Consider the following 20,440-nt stretch of genomic DNA (forward strand, 5'->3'; position numbering starts at 1 on the left):
CCAGGTGCGGGATAGTGCGCGGGCGAGATTTCTCATCAGCTGATTGCCTGCGTTGACCTACATTCTGCGCGAGCGGTGCAACTCCCGCGCAGAGCGGGTCCGCCGCCCGCCGCTTATCGCTAAGGTAGTTAGGTATTCTTATTGTGTGGCTCATTAGCTATTTTGTTTACTTCGTAATTTTAATTTTTTAACGTTATTTCTCGTTATTTGCACCTACGTAATGACTGAACTTAAGGATTTTATTAGCCAAAGGGCTACAATTAGACGTCGTTTAACTGCATTTGAAAAATATCTTACGCCGCTTTTATCTAAGGAGTTCGAAAAGGTAGATAAAATCATTTCCAACGAATTACAGCTCAGACTAACAAAAATTCAAGACTTGTCGTATAGCTTTGATGATTTGCAGAATAAAATCGATCAGTTAGACCCAAATACCGATGAGCAATTATCCGAAAGAGAGGAAACTGAAAGTAAATTTTATAATCTCATTGCTAAAGCGCAATATTTATTAGATAAGTGGTCTGACGATAAAAAACAAAAGGGCACATCTGAAGCTTCTGTATACAGCTCATGTGATAATATAGCTAAATTTCATTTACCTCCACTAAAAATATCACCGTTTAATGGAGACGCCAGTAAGTGGATTACTTTTAGAGATACCTATCGTTCTTTAATCCACGAAAATACGCAAATTAACGATGTTAATAAATTTCATTATTTAAAATCATATCTTGAGAGTCCGGCAATTGATGTCATTAGTTCAATTACAGTATCATCTAACAATTATGATATCGCTTGGTCTACTCTTTGCAACCGGTTTGATAATAAACGCTTACTTATTAATGAACATCTTAAGTGCCTATTCTCAATCGAACCTTTAGTTCGTGAATCAGATAAGGGATTACGTAATTTGATTGATATTTTATCTAAAAATTTGTCCGCTTTAAACTCTCTAGAAGAACCTACTGACCAGTGGGACACAATTATAATCTATATGGCATCAGCAAAGTTAGATCCCACTACTGCTAGGAAATGGGAAGAATTTAGGAATTCTAGGGAGTCACAATCATCAATAACCCTTCAGAATTTTTATTCGTTTCTTGGGAACAGAGCCACTGTACTAGAAACATTACATGCAGGTAAAGATACTCGGAATGAAAAACGTCATCATTTTGTAAAATCAAAATCGTTTGTGACTTCTCCCTCCACATCCAGTTCTGGTAGTAAATATCCGTGTTTAGCGTGTAACCAAGATCATAAACTTTACACATGTATGAAATTTAAATCGTGGCCAATAGAGGACCGCAATGCAAAAGTGTTGCAATGGAAATTATGCAGTAACTGTTTCCGTAGTGGGCATCAGTCATTCCAATGTAACATAGGTGGTTGCAGGATCTGTAAACGAAAACATAACACGTTATTACATAAGCAATATTCACTACCAACTCCACCTACATCTCAAGGACACTCATCACCACCTAATGCAAACGAACATCACTCACCTACGCCTGCACCTGCATCTGCACATATCACATCTGAACAACCTGCTACGTCTGTCTCAATGTCTGCTGTTGCTTCTAACCAGGCTCTTCTGTCTACGGTACTGGTTGGAGTAACAAACAATGGCAAATCATTCATCTTAAGAGGACTTCTTGATAGTGGAAGCCAAACATCTTTCATCAGCGAAGCAGCCCAGAAGAAAATCGGTGTCTGCAAACAAAATACAAATAATCAATTAATATCTGGCCTAAATGGCACATCTATAAACATCACCGAACATTGCAACATTACATTAAATTCATTACATACATCATTTCGCATACCGATTAAGTGCTATGTTGTACCTACTATAACTGATAAACTTCCTTCTGTAAACATTGATCTACGTAAGTTAGGTATACCGCGTCACATTCAATTAGCCGACCCAGAATTCTACAAAAGTAGCGAGGTAGATTTGTTATTAGGAGCTGACGTCTTTTGGGACATATTAGGTACAAACAAATTAGATTTAGGTATAAATGTAACTAACGCACATCATTTATCTAACATGGCCCATGGTTCCCTACGTGAGACAGCATTCGGTTGGATAATAGGAGGCCCCTTGTGGAATACTAATTCTAACTCATCAAAAAACTTTCACTGTCATTTCTCCCAGGAAATAAAAGAACAATTAGCTAAATTTTGGGAGCTCGAAGAACTGCCTTCCATAAACCCTAAATCTAACGAAAATGATTATTGTGAGAAATTATTTCAGCAAACTACGTCTAGAAATGAGTCTGGTAGATTCTGTGTCGAAATTCCTCTACGTGAGTCCCCTGAAACATTAGGCGAGTCTTTCAACCTGGCTAAAAAACGGCTCATACAAGTAGAAAAGTCATTAAATAATAATCCATCTGTTCGTCAGCAATACATCGATTTTATGAGAGAATACGAGTCATTGGGTCACATGAGCGAAGTACCTAAACCGGAGTTCGGTTGTTATTACCCCCACCACCATATAATTCGAGAAAATAGTGAAACAACCAAATTACGTGTAATTTTTAATGCATCTGCAAAAACATCATCAGGCATCTCTTTTAACGAAATTCAACACGTCGGCCCTGTCGTACAGGATGACCTATTTTCTATACTTCTTAGATTTCGACAACATAAATATGTTGTGCAAGCCGACATCGAGAAAATGTATAGGCAAATTTTGATTGAGCCTAAACAACGTCATTTGCAAATGATTTTATGGCGAGAACAAAGTACACTTCCAATTAAAATCTATCAATTAAATACAATAACCTACGGGACAGCCTCCGCACCGTACTTAAGTACTCGCTGTCTCATTCAGTTGGGCAAAGAGTGTACAGATAAATTTATATCTACGTGCATAAAAGAAGATTTTTATGTAGACGATTTTTTATCTGGAGCTAGTACAGAGGAGGAACTTAAACACCTAATTAGTTCTGTGACTAGCATTCTTCATTCGGCTTGTTTACCTTTACATAAATTTCGAACAAACATTCCTTCAGTTCTCGAAAGTACTAACTTACAACATATCAACAAAGAATATAACTTAAATTCTGAGTCAAGTGTACTAGGCATAAAATGGGACCCATCTGAAGACGTACTTAAATTTCCCATTACCATAACTGGTTTAACAACGCCAGTGACAAAGCGAACAATTTTATCAAAATCAGCTCAGCTTTTCGACCCACTAGGCTTATTAAGCCTATGTACAATAACGCCGAAAATATTACTTCAGAAACTATGGTTATCTAAATTGGAATGGGACGAACCCGTTCCGGCCGAGTTAGGTCGAATGTGGCATAATTTTGAAAAAGGTTTAACAGCCCTTTCAGACATCCGAATTCCTCGATTTATAAGTTGCAGCGAACCAAAACATATTCAATTGCATTCTTTCAGTGACGCATCACAAGATGCGTACTCAGCATGTATTTATTTACGTTCTATCGATGCAAATGGTCAAGCCACCACAAAATTATTATGTGCAAAGAGTAAGGTCGCTACCCTTAAACCAGTTACTATACCGCGTCTTGAATTGTGTGGAGCGTTACTCTCGGCAAAATTAAGTACGAAGGTAAATAAAGTTTTACGTCACGAAATGACTGACATATACTACTGGACTGATTCTACGGTAGTATTAGGCTGGTTGTCCACTCCACCACGCGAATTAAAGCCTTTCATAGCTAATCGCGTCAACGAAATTCAAGAATTGACAAAGAATGGTCACTGGCGACATGTCCCTGGCCTGGACAATCCAGCTGACCTGGCTACCAGGAGTATAGAACCAAAGCACGTACAAAACGCTTCATTATGGTGGAATGGACCAGCATTCCTAAAGAGTCATTGCTATTTATGGCCTAAAATACCTAATTCCTCTCCATCGATGTTACCTGAAAAAAAAGCTTATGCTAAAGACCTAAATACTATACCTACATCATGCACTAACCCTACATGCACTACACTACATACTAAAACAAATACATATCCGTCACATTCTAATATCATAAACATTGAAAATTATTCTAACTTAAACAAACTAGAAAGAATAACAGCCTACGTGATGCGTTTCATTCATAACTTGAAGCAAACATATTTATATAAAAAAGTGCAATAAATAAGATTCAATTCCTCAGTACAATCCGAACAGGTTGTCCGAACGTCGACGAGCTAAAGTCGTCCTTAAATTACTTAGTGTTACGACATCAATTAGCGTGTTTCCCAGTGGAGCATGCAAGATTAATAAGTAAACAACCTTACCTACGAAATCGAACGTGTTGTCTTTAAATCCTTTTCTTGACACGGACGGCATTATTCGTTGTGGAGGCCGTCTCTCAAACTCCTCTGAAAATTATACAAAAAAACACCCGATTATATTAGATAGTAAGCATCATTTAACAAAGTTAATTTTCATGGAAAACCATAAAAAACTTCTGCATTGCGGCCCACAATTATTACTTTCCCATATAAGGAATGAATACTGGCCAGTTAGAGGTAGACTACTAGCGAGAGCAGTAGTAAATAATTGCCGTCTTTGTAAAATAATCAAATTTAAAGCTAAACATCCAATCATGGGTAACTTACCTTCGTCAAGGGTCATTCCTAACTTACCTTTCCAAGTGAGCGGGGTCGACTTTGCTGGACCATTTCTCATAAGCGACCGCAAGGGTCGTGGTTGTAAAATTACGAAATCCTATTTGTGTCTCTTCGTTTGTTTCACCACTAAAGCACTTCATCTGGAGTTAGCAAGCGAATTAAGCACAGAAGTTTTTTTACTTTGTCTCAAACGGTTTATCGCTCGAAGGGGAAAGCCGGGCGAGTTGTACTGTGACAACGGTACTAATTTTGTCGGTGCAAATAACGAACTAAATAAACTTTTAAAGGCACACAATGAGAATATATCTTCGTGGGCAGCATGTGAAGGCATCAGATTTAGATTCTCGCCCGCTTACTCCCCACATTTTGGAGGGATTTGGGAATCGAATATTAAATCAGCAAAACATCATTTGGTAAGAATATTGGGAGATAAACATCTGACATTTGAGGAGCTCTCTACTTTATTCACTCAAATAGAAGCACTCCTTAATTCCAGACCCTTAACTCCAATGTCCTCCGATCCTAACGACCTCAATCCCTTAACTCCTGGGCACTTCTTGATCGGCAGGCCACTGACGGCAACCCCTACACCTCCTTTACTCGATGTCAACATCAACAAATTAACCAGATACCAGCACATCGAAAAGTTGAGACAGCATTTCTGGCAGCGCTGGCAGTCGGAATACCTGTCAGAGCTGCAGCAGCGGAAGAAATGGAAGATTGAGCAGCCTTCGCTTAAACGCGACGCCATGGTAGTACTGAAGGAGCCCAACGCGCCTCCTCTAAAATGGCGCATGGGTCGCATAGAGAACATCTACCCAGGACGAGACGGTGTCACCCGCGTCGTGGACGTCAGGACCACAAGGGGCATCGTGCGGCGTGCAGTGGGCAATGTCTGCCTGCTACCCACCACCAGCATCAGCGACTTACTTCAACCTCAGAACCCGACGGCTTCCGAGGGGGGGCAAGATGTTCTGGCACAACACTAGCAACTAGCAGCGAGCGAGGGACAGCACTATCGGTCAAACGGCACTACGTAAAGAGAACTCGAATAGCACGGAGCAAATTTTTATTTGAACTTTTTTAATTTGTAATCTTCGTGATTAAAGTATTTTTATCATCTCAAAACATCATTTCTATCATCATCTTCACCATCTGAAAGACCGGAGCGTTGATCCGTTCCAGTAACTTTGGAAAGTATTTAATTTATTTAGGATACCTATTCTGCCAATAGCACATAGAAACTTCTACGGCTTACTGAAAATAACCATTTCAATACATTGCTATAAATATAAAGTATTTTTTTGTTTATCCGGATCAAATGATTTTTAGGGTTCCGTTCCTCAAGAGGCAAAAATTGAACCCTTATAGGATCACTTTTCTGTCCGTCCGTCCGTCTGTCTGTCAAGACCCTTTATCTAACGGAGTATCGGTATCGAGTTGAAATTATAAACCCCTAAACTCAGGTCAATAGTTCCGAAAGCTGTGAAAAAATCAAACTTCTAAGTCAAGGCAAACAAAAGCTACAGTCATTAAAGAGGTGTTTTCATACAAATCGCCTTAACAGAAAAAGTTATAGCGCACTGCCGGCTGTCTTAGAAACTTGGAATCTTGCATAAAAGTGGCTCGTATAGCACAATAAATAAGAAAAATCTGAAAATCATAAATTTTTCATGATGACCTCACATTGCGTACATTATTCTTATGAGCTTAGAAGGTTCTGCTAACACTGCATCGTCCCCTCTGCTGACATCCCCTCGCAGGTAAAGTTTTCAAATGAAGAACTTTTTCATAAACATTTTTTTTTTGTTATTCATCATCATCGATCATTATCACCACAATCACCATCATCATCACCAATCATCATAATCAGCACCACTATCATCACCATCACCATCAATCAGCTCCACAGCCTCCGCTCCGCTCAGCAGCGTCCGCTCCGTTCCACTGCCTCCGCTCCGCTGCCTCCTCTCCACAGCCTCCGCTCCGCCAGCCTCCGCTCCGTCAGCCTCCGCTCCGCCAGCCTCCGCTCCGCCAGCCTCCGCTCCGCTAGCCTCAGCTCCGCCAGCCTCCGATCCGCTCAGCAGCGTCAGCTCCGCTCCGCTGCCTCCGCTCTACTTGACTGCCTCCGCTGCAGCCTAGATTGTCTCCGCTCTATCCGTTGCCTCCGCTCCACTCCGTTGCCTCCGCTCCACTCCGTTGCCTCCCTGCCTCCGCTCCGATGCCTCCGCTCCATTCTCTCCGCTCCGCTCCACTGCCTCCGCTCTGTTCCGCCAGCCTCCGCTCCGCCAGCCTCCGCTCCGCTCAGCAGCGTCAGCTCCACTCCGCTGCCTCCGCTCTACTTCACTGCCTCCGCTGTAGCCTGCATTGTCTCCGCTCCATCCGTTGCCTCCACTCCACTCCGTTGCTTTCTCGATTTATCTTCGAAATGACTACCTTCCATATACACTTTCATCCCCTATTTCATCCCCTCATAGGTCGAGTTTTCAAAAAAGGTCAACCAAATATAGATTTATTTCTTATTAACTGCCTAAATTCCAAGTTTCATGGTTTTATCATCAACAGCGACGAACTTCCACCATATAAACTTTCATCCCCTATTTCAACCCCTTAAAGCCTCTTTTTCGCGATAAAAGATAGCCTATGTTCTTTCCCAAGGTCTATTCTATCTCTGTACCAAATTTCATCAAAATCCGTTCAGCGGTTTAGGCGTGAAAGCGTAACAGACAGACAGACAGACAGACAGACAGAGTTACTTTCGCATTTATAATATTAGTATGGATAGTATGGATTTGCAAGATTTTTTTTCGCAATTCTAAATTGGACTTAACGTTCTCTTTATAACTTATTATAATACTGAGAAGTACCCAAGAACATTCTCTTATCGAAAACTATAGAACTTATAATCAGACTCGTATTCAAAACTAACTCTGTAACAATAATATTTGAATGGACGAAGAAATTTAATAGTGCTTGTCATAATTTGCTTAATACAAATTTGCTTATGGAGTTCGCTCCAGCCTCCAATCGTCCGTATTTCCAAATAAATACAACTTCTCTAGGGATCTTCAAGTCTAAAGTGATATTGTTACTGAACCAGTAAGAACCTTTGGCCTCATCTGCACTTTTCATCAGATGAGATAGGAGTCAATCACTGGTCAGTTTTGTGTAAAATAATCCTTCAGTAAACCAAAAGACGAAGCGTTGGACTCCCTCTAGGTGGATTGACGACATCGCGAGTTGCGGGCCGGTGGTAGCAAGTTTGGAGTTGAATGAATGAAAAAGTATTTATTTGACATTATTTTTTACATAGGTTTTTTGCACATAGCCCTGCAAAACTGTTTACACAGTTTGTCTGCAGGATACAGTCTCTATAAAATATAAAATAATGTAATGTATAATTTATTCTTACATAAACTACAACTATGTCTTATGGAAGAGTTTCTACTAAATACTTTTTAAGGATCTTTTTAAATTTATTTTTATCAGTTTCTAGGCGGATGTTATCAGGTAAGCTGTTAAACAAATACGGTAGTCTTTTGTTTAATGTTCTATCACCGAAGTAGTTGGTCACTCGGGGCACTTCATATTTACCTGAGGACACCGACCTAGTATTATGACTATGGTTGATCAATACTAAACTACGCTCCAGATTGCTATGATTATTTATGGCTTATTGTTATTCATTGTGGCGTTGTAATGGGGAGGCTTTTGTTCAGCAGTGGACGCTTCTGGATGGTAATGATTCAGTAAAACTGGCTCCATACTGGGCACAGGACAACTGACATGTTTAGCATCAGAGAGTTGCTACCCAGAGGACCTTTAGAAGCTCGATAGCAAATGTGTCGCGGATTTAATCGGTACGAGTAAATAAAATACCGAGTTTCATGTACTTGAGTTTAAAATGGCTACATTGTTAATCAACTTTGAATTGCAAAAAGCTGTTTACTATTCATGAATACGACGATGTATGTTAAGTTATATGAGACAAATATGACACAAGATGTTGAATCACAACAAATTTAAATCAAGGGCAAGTTTCAAATCCTGCAACGAGTTGAATAATTATACATGCGAAAGATTGTGGGTATGAAAACGTGAATGCGTGCGTTGCTTTGTTTGTGGCTATTTCACGCTAAAAATGCTAAACGAATTTGGATGAAACTTGATATGCAGATAGCTGGATCTCTGGAGTAATACGTAGGCTATTTTTATTCCAATATTCCTACGGGATCTCAACCGTTTAGTTTTAATGCATAGTAGCTGGACGGGTGTTCTTCACACCACTTGTAAATAATTTATGGGAGTTATACCAGGAATTTTGTGAAATTGTGGAATTACAATTCAACTGGATTTTTAATATTAAATATAATGACCCGGATAACTCACGTTTTAAATCGAGTTTAGCTCGTCATGTATGTATGTATGTATTTAATATGAGTGAGTCTCACGGTAGTTTCATGTTCAAAATTGGATTTTTAATGTCTCACAAGAGCGAAGTCACAGATAACGTCTAGTTTATTCATAAATGTATGAGAAAAAGATCATCTTTATGGTTTGTTCTGTTTAAATTATTCATGATCAGATATTGGTTCATTAGAATTTTAGTATGAAACTGTGTATCAAGGTTCCGTATTCAAATGCTGCCAGGGAGCAGAATGCAGCCCTCTGATTCTGAGAAGAGGCCTCTGCCCAGCATTGGGACGTCGTATATTGCCAGGACCCAACAGGAGCTGGAACAGGCTCTGCTGTCTATCCGTCTGTCACAAGGCTGTATCTATTGAACCGTGGTCAGTCACTTGAAATCTTCGTAGATAATAGTCAATATTTAAAAGGGTAGGATGCTAATTAGCATTAGGTCTTTAATAAGAGCGCAAACTTCAATCATTAAATAAATTTTAATGTTTTATTGACTGAAATTTTGTTTATTTTATAATCGCCTCACTAACTCTTCACATGTATAGTCGACCAAGAAATTTGTTTACCACCCTAAGGTCAGTCTTATTGGTTTAAGGTCACAGCTCATTACAGCCACCCAGCACCCGACCAGCACCGCCTCGCCTCGAGCTACCTTCGTATGGATTTGTATGGGTATGCGCTCACTACATCAATCGCGAGGTTGCCACGCGCTGACGGCGAGTGGACCACTCGGTGACAGCCCGCTGCTCGCCGCCATAGTCACTACTAGCACTATTATCTATTCTGTGCTACTAGGAAATTGATGACCACTTGTTGTTGACAACGAGTGGACGCCAAAGTCGAGGCGGTGCTGGTCGGGTGCCAGGTGAGAATAATGAACTGTGACCTTTATTTCTGAAGTAGGAACTGTCATTAAAATTGGTAAAGCACTTTCTTGGTCGACTATACAACAACAATACAAACTTAACAAATACTCAGGCTTGCTAGCCTTTCAAGCGGCGAAGAAATCAATAAATCAATATCGACGTGGAATCGGCAAAAGCAATATAACAAAACCTTTAAGTACAGTCGAGTTTCAATCACGTACTAGGGTGGAACCTTTCATCATCAATTTCGCATATATTTATTTGGCATAAGTATGGGATGTCAACATGACATTAGTAGCACAAGGTTCCACTCTGGTACGAGCCTACCGACATCGACATCTCTTTCGCTCTTACGCGTTGACATAAAACAGTTTTCTATCGCCTTTTGCCGATTCCGCGTCGTATGATGTGGGAAGACTATGGAGGTGGATGAGCTGCATGAACACACATCTGTTGCATAAACATAGCTATAATTTATTTATTACTTATTTATTGAATAAAACACATGCCAGCATAATAAGGTCATGGGTGAGCAAAATATTTGTTTTTAGGGCCAATCAACTTTTTAAGATTGGTCTTTTGGAATCTTATTGTATTTTTTTTTGTCCAGTGGTGGTGTAGTGGTATAGCACGTGGCACGGAATGCCGAGGACCTGGGTTCGATTCCCAGCACTAGTCTTATTTTTCTGGTTTTTCTATGCATCTATATTTCAGTTTGTATTTTCGATAATCAACTTTTTTACCGACACTAATCTGTCCGCGACATTTTTTTCAAACAATTGCAGATTTTTGTAAGTAAACATGTTTTTTCTCTAATTTAATAGATGATGTACATGAATACATGCCATCCTACGTAAGTTCAACCTATTAAACCGTGAAATATCTTGTTGGAAGTACGATTTTTTGGTAACGCCAGAGACAATTTTGGTAACGCAGGAGACGCCCAAAGTGTCGGTAAAATAGTTGATTGGCCCTTTAATTCAATTTTTCAACCAAATATTAGCCACCAGATAACCCCCTCCCCCCACTCAAAACGTGAATAATTTTATAATTTACTTTTCTCCTTATTAACAAGAAGTCTCAGGTTTTTCCTCAATATCTTTCCACTGGGATTTTTAGGTATCTCGTTGACGAACCTCACTCCTCCACGCAATTGTTTTGGATTTGAAAGCTGAAATAGAAGTTTATGTTAAAAAAACAAGCTTTTTCCTGCCTGTACATTTTGTACGCTAACACATAACTATACTTGGTTTGAATAGGTATTTAACTAAATGTAAACAAAACAACGTCAATCGGTGTTTTAAACATTGAAATTCCCCCATTAAACTATCTAAACATTTACATTTCTGTATTGATATACACTAGTCTAGTTTGTATTACAATGATAGGTAAGTAAATTGTTTTAAATCCTTGAATGTACCAAATTTGGCAGCTGAAGTTTGTTTACATTTCATCATTCAGCCTATATACGTCCCACTGCTGGGCACAGGCCTCCTCTCAGAACAAGAGGTATTGGGCCATAGTTCCCACGCGGGCCCAGTGCGGATTGGGAACTTCACACACACCATTGAATTGCTTCGCAGGTTTGTGCAGGTTTCCTCACGATGTTTTCCTTCACCGCGATGTTTACATTTAGTGAAAAGCTATCCAAACCAAGTATAGTAAGCGATACAGAAAACACAGGTAGATAAAGGTAAACGTCCCAGTGCTCGACACGCTAATGACCAGTAGACGACACCCTGCTGTCATCTCTATTGCCAATGACATAAGATTCATCGCGAGTGCTGCGTTCTGGCTGAAAGACGTGTTCCGGCGGTTCCGGGGCACCATGCCGCAGATGAGTGCGACGTCGGGGACGGTAACTCAACGGGGTCACGCCGTTTTGACACCTAACTAGATTTAAATATTATTAATCATAAGTATGTTAGTCTGTAAGGTATTTATTGTATGAGACAAGTTGCCCGAAATAAATAGATTTATTATTATTAAAGATGTTAACTATTGGGACAGTGACGAGCACTCGTACGTTTACCTTAGAGATTTTTCCAAAGCCGCTTGGATCTATTTCATTTATATGAGGTGCTTTGAAGAAGATGGCGGCGTGCAGTCCGGAATAATCCATTATGGACGACTGGGAAAGCAGGACCCAGAGAGTGCCGGTCTTAAGAAACTGGCTATACGTCTCCATTGGGGGAGGCTTAGCAGTGGACTGCTATAGGATGAGGATGATGATACGTCTCCAGTTCCATGGAACTAGATAAAGTCTGGTTATGAAATGAATACTTCATTCTCAAGTTCTCATGTATCACCGTTAATCTTACCCTTTCTGCTACGAACTTCTTCAGTTCCTCCTCCGTGACCGTAGACCCTGGCTGCGCGACCACAAATGCCAGCGGGAGCTCCCCGCTGGCCGCGTGGGGCAAACCCACCACCCCTGCGTCCCTCACTCCTGGATGCTGCAGCAGTACTGCTTCTATCTCCGCTGGAGGCACCTGAAGTTGAAAATATCCAGTGGTTTCTTGGTTTCACGCCTCAGTGCTTAGTTCAGTCTAGGGCAAAGATATCGAAAAAATATGCAAAAATATGTATACACGGCCTTAATGTTATGTGCATAAAGTCGCAACTTTTGCAACTTTGGCCGTGTCTATGTCGGCGGCCGATCGTAAAATCCGCCAGATCACGAAATTCCTAGGCATATCGTGAAACGCCGCCATTTCATGATATGCCTAAACGTTGGCCAGGCATATCACGATGTGCCTGAGAAATAATACGGCAGATCGATTAGAGCAACGCATTCGTCGATATTCCTAGCTCTATACCGGGCACATCGTAAAATAGTTTCTTATTTGGCCACTGGTGGCGCTGCGTATGCAATGGCGGCCGTGACCAGCTGACCGGCCGTGTTTGTTTAGCGCGTGAAAAATGTCGGCGTCGCAACAAAATGATCTTTAAACCGAAAATAGTGATTGAATTCAAAATAGAAGTGCAAAAGAAGCTTTTGAACATCAGCTCCGTTCTTTTTCTGTGAATCAAACGAATTCTGTGCACAATGTGAAAAAATCATGGGCGTCTGCCCGTATTTTAGAGGTTAGTATTTTGTTGGTAAATAAAGTATTCACTAGTTGTTATTTATTTATATAGAAAAATTTAGGTACGACGAGCGAAGCGAGGAGTGGTTAGTATTAATTGTGATCACGACGCACGAGCCGAGCGAGCGAAGCGAGCGTGCCGCGGTAGCGGCCGGCGAAGTGCCAGAACCGATATGGCGGCGTTTCATGATATGCCTAGGAATTTCATGATCTGCCTAAACTGGCCAAATCATGAAATGGCGGCGCTTCATGATATGCCTAGGAATTTCATGATCTGCCTAAACGTCACTAGGCAAATCGCTAAACGGTTAGTTTTGAACGATATGGCGGATGTCCCTTAGCCAATTCATGAAATGGCGGCATTTCACGATATGCCTAGGAATTTCGTGATCTGGCGGATTTTACGATCGGCCGCCGACATCTATATCTTTGTCCTTGACTGTACAAGCCTGCTGTCACATTGAGAGTAAAGAGATTCGATCAGCACCGCCTCGCCGCGAACGGTTAGTATACTTTGTATGGATTTGTATGGGCATGCGCTCATTACATCAACTCCGTAGCGTCAACGGATCGCCTCGCTCGCTCGTGTCCACGCGCGGACGGCGAGTGGACCACTCGGTGATAGCTCTCTGCTCGCACGCTTGCCTCGCGTGAACCGCGCACGGTCTCCCCACCCTCATTTCATAATAGACTACTCGGAAATTCGTGGACCATGCGACGTTCACTCGTTGACAAGGCGAGGTCCACTCGTTGTTAACGCGGCGTCCACCCGTGGACCAAATTGTCGACAACGAGTGGTGTTCGGGTGCCGGGTGGGTCTAATGAGCTGTGACCTTAAAGCTTGGTCTGTAGTACCCACGCGGGCCCAGTGTGGATAGGGAGCTTTACAAACACCATTGAATTGCTTCACAGGTATACCTACATGCTCACTATTCTTTCCACCGAAAAATTCTTGCCGATTCCCACCTTAACGAGCTAATTCGCTGGGCAATGTTAGACCCTCGTTCTTCAACATAACCCCTCATTTCTGATTCGATCCCGTAGAAAAACTCCGAGCGTAGCCCTCTTCATACGGCCTATATAGTGATAGTGAAGCACCACGTCTCGGAGCTATATGTCATCACTGACAACACACACTGGTTTTAAGGCACTGATTTTGGTTTATACTGACCTGGTTCCCTTTATATTTGATCAATTCCTTCAGCCGATCGACTATGTAGAGAAACCCATCTTCGTCATAATACCCCACGTCTCCAGTTTTGAAGAACCCGTCTTCATCGAAGTCATCCTTCATATCCTTGCCGATGTACCCTTTCATCAGAGTGACGCTCTTCACGCAGATTTCACCTTGATTCCGGGGCCCTAACGGCTCACGGGTTTCAAGATCTGCAATCTAGAAATTAATTCAATTACTTAATAGCAACACATGCGCCGAAATCATGACACGTTTAGGATGAGACCAAACGAATGTAATTTTTTGAGTGAGTCGTGTTTTTCGTGGCCCTAGTTTTGTTTTCATATAAAAGTCCTATTTGTGTAAAACTCGCCGTGTGGCACAAACTGGGTATTTGTATAAAACAAAGGCCCTCCGTACATGGAGCTTCTGAAAAATAACTAGTTACAAACTCAAATTACTAACGAGTTGGTTGAGCGTCACCGCCATACGTTTTCATTGAGGTTCACAACGACGCGACTAGTCAGCAACCGGTTAGTAACGCGTTTCCTGATCACGCGTGACGCGTCGTGCCGGTCTCCGCGCTACTGGTTACCCGAGTTTTCTGCGTTTTTGTTGTGAAAAATGAACGACCAACATATTTTTCTATGACAGAAGTGACTGAAACCTTGCAACTTGACAGCGTCGCGTGCGGTGTACAGTTTCGAACTGGTTCGTAATTAGTGGGTCATCGTTCATCCACCATTACCCCTCATATTTCGTTTTCTAGATTTTATTTACCGTACAACGGCAAAAACTACTCCACACTGGCAAAATTGTCCTCCAATGGACAAAGCAATATTTTTTTAAAGAAACAACAACTAATTACTGATTAGTTACGTCATTTTTGAGCTCCGTGTGCAGAGGGCCGGTGTACGATTGAAATTCGTTCCGGCGTAAACTTTTCCGCGGTTAATCATGCCAAAACGTGATTAATTTCGGCAATGTTAATAGTAGCTGGTAGCATTGCAGGCGTTAACAGTTACGTCGGGCGGGAAGTAAAACCAACCGGGAAACTTCGGACGTGTAACTCCGACATAGTGTGTTTAGATACTAAGAGTAAGTGTGAATGAAGTTTATGCTAACATTTTTACGCAATCCGATCCGACATTGGTGTTGGGTGCAGACAGGGTAACCATATCTCAGGAATCATTGAATTTCCAATGATGCACAACTTTTTTACTAATCAGTTACAAAACAGAAAATATTTTTCTGAAAGGTCTTTACCCTTTATACCGTATCATACCATGACCGTAACAGCAACGTGTCAGTCAAAAATATATTATTTTCACACCTCTCCTTCAGAAAAGTAACTTTTCCTCCCTGTCGAGAGGGAGCAAAGTGCAACTTTTCTGTTCAAGGCTTTTCTAAGCGTTTTATTGCAAATGGCATTTTTTAAAGTTGATAATTGTAAAGCCACGCCATTTTCTATGCTGGTTGTTCTTTAATAATATTTAGATTTTTCTTTTTCAAGTTTCTTAATGCTCGGTGTGAAAAGTTGTATGAGCCACTCGGGAGCAAAATTATTTTCATCTTGGGCGTTAACACTTGAATCCCTCATTACGCTCAGGATTCTACTTTAGAATCCCTCGCTACGCTCAGGATTCTATTGCAGAATCCTTCGCTACATTCTGGATTCAATGTACGCCCTCGCCGTAAATACACCATTTTGCTCCCTTGTGACACAAATAACTATTGTATTGAAAACTATGAGACTATGCCCACTAGCACGTTTCTCAACCGTCGCCGTCGCGTGTCATGTATGTGTGTTAGATATCGTGCCTGTCACGTTCCTATTACGGTCATGGCATGATACGATGTAGTACGTAGAAACCTTTATCATCCATCATCATCATATCAGCCATAGGACGTCCACTGTTGGACATAGGCCTCCCCCACAGACCTCCAGTTGCCTCGGTTGGAAGCGGCTTGCACCCACCGTGAACCCGCGACTTTAACCAGGTCATCCGTCCATCTCGTTGGTGGACGTCCTACGCTGCGCTTGCCGATCCGCGGTCTCCGCTCGAGAACCTTTCGGCCTCAACGGCCATCTGTTCTCCGTGCTATATGGTCTGCCCATTGCCACTTCAACGAGCTAATTCGCTTGGCTATGTCGGTGACCCTTGTTCTTCTACGTATCTCCTTATTTCTGATTGGATCCCGTAGAGAACCCCAAGCATAGCTCTCTCCATAGCTCGCTGAGCAATGAACCCTGAATGAATGATGATAAATGAATGAATGAAAGACCTTTATACATGGCTATAAATTGCGGTAATCGTTGGTAGAGAGCGCTCTGAGGCGATAAGGCTACTGATCATTATTAGATCTAGCAGTTTATCGATAATCCGGGAATTTGTTGAATTATCATTATAATTCCTGAAAATCACATCGTGATTCTTACTGAGGTTTCATTAATAACCTAACCAAAAAAAAGTTTGAAAACCCCCGACTTTGTCAATTCAAAGTTCAATATCTCAAAAACGGCTGAACCGATTTTGATCAAACATGTTTATGAACCATCGCTGAAAAACTTGATTTCAAATAAAAAACCGCATTCAAATCGGTCCACCCGTTTAAGAGCTATGGTGCCACAGACAGACAGACAAAAACACATAGCCATGACAGATTTAGGTACGAATTCTAAGCCCAGCAATATTATGCCATACCAGCGTTTGTTACTTCGAGATTTTATGTGTGAATATCAGAATAAGTACCTAATGTGTTATTCTAAATGTCCAGTTATTTACGTTTTAAAAGGTGCCCCCACATGCAGTCGCTAGTCGCTCGTTTCGTTCGTTTCGTTCAGAATGTATTATTCGATATTGGAGATCGGGAGAAGCAGACTAAGTTCCAAACAAAGACTAAATAAAAGCTAATAGCGTCAGTCGTCAAGCGAAATCATCGATGTTATCGATATGGAGCCATAAAAAATGGATTCGACACCGATATCGGATAGCGACAAAACGATCCAAGTTCGAAAGCCCTGTTTACATTGTTCCAGTAAAACCATTCCAGTAGCTTGACTTACTTGACTAGACAATACGCAAGCATTTTTTTATTTGTTCATAAAAATAAAATCTTGACAGTCCGAGTTAGGGATGATTTTTTTTAATAACAAGGAGCGGCCACATCGCTGCTTAAAAAACGGTGACGGTTCGGAATGAGGGCTATCGCGTATGAATTCGCTGCTAGAGGCGCTAGTGTAGCGTGAGGTCTCAGAAATGTCAAATCTCATTGATTTTGGGTGAGCTACGCGGGTTTATTTGTAATTAGAATAATTTTGTGAATATTTTGCATTACCTAAAATTAACCATGGCAATTATGCGTTACGGGGCAATGAATGTTTGTGTTTTGAGACAGTTTTTTCTTTCGGAAACTTTTGTCCTCCCTTTTTTTATGAACAAAACGGGACTACGCAACACTGTGGTTGCTCGATATTTTTATTGTACGATTTTAAGGTGTATTAAATATGATTTTAATCTACACTTTGTTTTCACACCCGTAATAACAGACTTTGGAAGCCAACTTAAAAACCTCACACAACAGTGGCGCCATCTAGAAAGACAAAAAGCGATAGCCCTCATTGCAGTGACGCATTGCCTGGTGTGGAGGGCATGCGAATGCGATAAAAACGGTGCGCATACGATGCGCTATACGATTCCGTATAGTACCGTCACCGTTTTTTAAGCAGCGGAGTGGCCGCTCCTAAGATACAGCGAAGATACGGACTTTTTAAACTGTCAGTTAGACAGAGAGATCCATCATAGACTTTAAAGTCATACGGCGGCCATACAAAGTTCATAATATTCCATTTTGCTAGAAAGAGATGGCATGTAAACTTCAAATGTCTAATTTTGACAAAATCACGCGTCTTCGTGGATGGCACTAGATATTGGTATTTTTCGTATTTTTGGGCAAACGAGCACGTGGGTCACCTGATGGGAAGCAACCACCACCGCCCATGGACACCTGCCCACACGAGGGTTATGAGGGGAATGCTGATTTTTGCAAAAAAAAATGTGTTCCACCCAACGTGCTTACTTTGACGATGCAGCCGCTGACGACCGGCCCCAAGCTGCCGTGCTTCACTGATCTCCCGTTGTTGAAGTCCTTGGCTATGGCGAGGGTGCTCTCCGTCATGCCATAACCCTGAATCACTGCTACCAAGTTAGGGAATCTGAAATTATTCCTTATTTATTATGATGGTCGTTAGTGCTGAAAAGTTCTCGAATGGAGACCTTATTGTCTAGCACACTTGCAATCACAATAGTTTTCACCTCTCGTTCCTGACGCATGGAATAAGACAAGGGTAGAAAGAGATAGTGCGAATTGCGATCGCTATCTTATCGATATTTTAATTGTCTAAATCCGTCCAGCGGTTTGAGAGATATGCGGTAATAAAGAATATTACATACAAGATACGCGCGAAAAACAATACCTCTCCTTGCAGTCGGGTAAAAAGATCTAACATCAGGATATATGGATATGGTAGCAAGGTAGACTGTTGTGTTGCTCTTGAGGATGAACTCTGGTTGAGTTTGAAACGCGTCAGTGTAGTGTGGTGTTCTTAGCGTAGCGGTAGGAGCTCCATGAAAAAACATTGGTTGCATAGGTGTAGCTATCAAAAGGCAACGGATGTACAAAGTAATTGTTTTTATTTGAAATTACAAACTGAAATATAGATGCACAGAAAAAACAGAAAAATAAGACCATCACTGGGAATCGAACCCAGGTCCTCGGTAATCCGTACCGCGTGCTATACCGCTACACCACTGATGGTCAACGGTACCGACACGAATTTCCCTATGCACCTCATATCTCAGCTTGTGTTTCTTACTTAGTCACTTAAGCAGCGACGCTAGCGACATCTATGCCGTAGCCCTCAAACTTTTTCGGCATTCCATTGGAACTAACCGCTCACCCGGACAAGAGATATCGTTTCTAAGCAATCAAATTAAGATTGTTTTTTTTTTTGGAATCTTTTTGTATTTTTTTTTTTATTTCAATTCCAAATTTTTACTTTTACGGTCATCCCGTAAAACCGTATTTGAAATTACAAACTGAAATATAGATGCACAGAAAAAACAGAAAAATAAGACCATTGATTTTGATTGCTTAGAAACGATATCTCTTGTCCGGGTGAGCGGTTAGTTCCAATGGAATGCCGAAAAAGTTTGAGGACTACGGCATAGATGTCGCTAGCGTCGCTGCTTAAGTGACTAAGTAAGAAACACAAGCTGAGATATGAGGTGCATAGGGAAATTCGTGTCGGTACCGTTGACCATCAGTGGTGTAGCGGTATAGCACGCGGTACGGATTACCGAGGACCTGGGTTCGATTCCCAGTGATGGTCTTATTTTTCTGTTTTTTCTGTGCATCTATATTTCAGTTTGTAATTTCAAATACGGTTTTACGGGATGACCGTAAAAGTAAAAATTTGGAATTGAAATAAAAAAAAAAATACAAAAAGATTCCAAAAAAAAAAACAATCTTAATTGTTTTTAGTTGATTGATATGGAAGGCAAATTGCTCTAAGGCAAAAAATAAAGTAGTAATAGGCTTGCGTTTTACACAAACACGCCTGATGGTAAGCCTAATAAATGCCCATTCACCCTAGAGTTGAAGACGGCCAGATTGTAGCGATCAGGGAACACAGACGCCGGCAGAGCATTCCACTCCTTAGCCGTCCGGATAATAAAGGACGGAGCGAAGACGCTTTGTGCGAATTTTAGAGATGCTGACAACATAAGGGTGAAGACGGTGGTAGATTTTTTTTGATATTCATAAGTGCTTGTTATAGCCTAAATTGAATAAAGATATTTTGACTTTGACTTTGACGGTGCCTATACTCAACGCCGTATATAGATATAGATTCCAAAAAAACTACTCATGTGTTATAGTCAAAATACCACAAACGGGACTTATCACGCTATTATTACACAAGTAATATTTACCTCGACGTTTCGGCAACGTTACAGTTGCCGTGGTCACGAGTAGACACACGAGTAGTTGTGTAATAATAGCGTGATAAGTCCCGTTTGTGGTATTTTGACTATGAGTGAGAATCACGAAAGTTTAAAACGTTATACTCATGTGTTGCCAATAAAATGAAAAAGTTTTGCATCGGTAAGCTTTAAATAATTTATTGAATCAGGCGTTACTTTGCGGAGGTCCATATCAATGAACTAAAATAATTTCCTTGCTCACCCGCGACCTTACGATAGCTAAGCTTATGCAAAATATGCGTG

General features: G+C 41.1%; 1 protein-coding gene across 1 annotated transcript in view; it reads right to left on the reverse strand.

The window, feature by feature from the left end:
- Nucleotides 1–9,492: 9,492 nt before the first annotated feature.
- The window catches only part of LOC141443244 (uncharacterized), a 45,374-nt gene continuing 34,426 nt past the window's right edge, over nt 9,493–20,440 (reverse strand). The window contains exons 16-19 of the mRNA XM_074108452.1: nt 18,234–18,369; nt 14,151–14,372; nt 12,212–12,382; nt 9,493–11,061 (exon numbers count right to left, since the gene is read on the reverse strand). Of these exons, the coding sequence (XP_073964553.1) occupies nt 10,936–11,061; nt 12,212–12,382; nt 14,151–14,372; nt 18,234–18,369 (655 nt within the window). The 3' untranslated portion in view covers nt 9,493–10,935. The remainder of the gene's footprint in view (nt 11,062–12,211; nt 12,383–14,150; nt 14,373–18,233; nt 18,370–20,440) is intronic.

The sequence above is a fragment of the Choristoneura fumiferana genome, chromosome 27 (assembly GCF_025370935.1).
Source record: "Choristoneura fumiferana chromosome 27, NRCan_CFum_1, whole genome shotgun sequence".
In the NCBI taxonomy this organism is placed as follows: Eukaryota; Metazoa; Arthropoda; class Insecta; order Lepidoptera; family Tortricidae; genus Choristoneura; species Choristoneura fumiferana.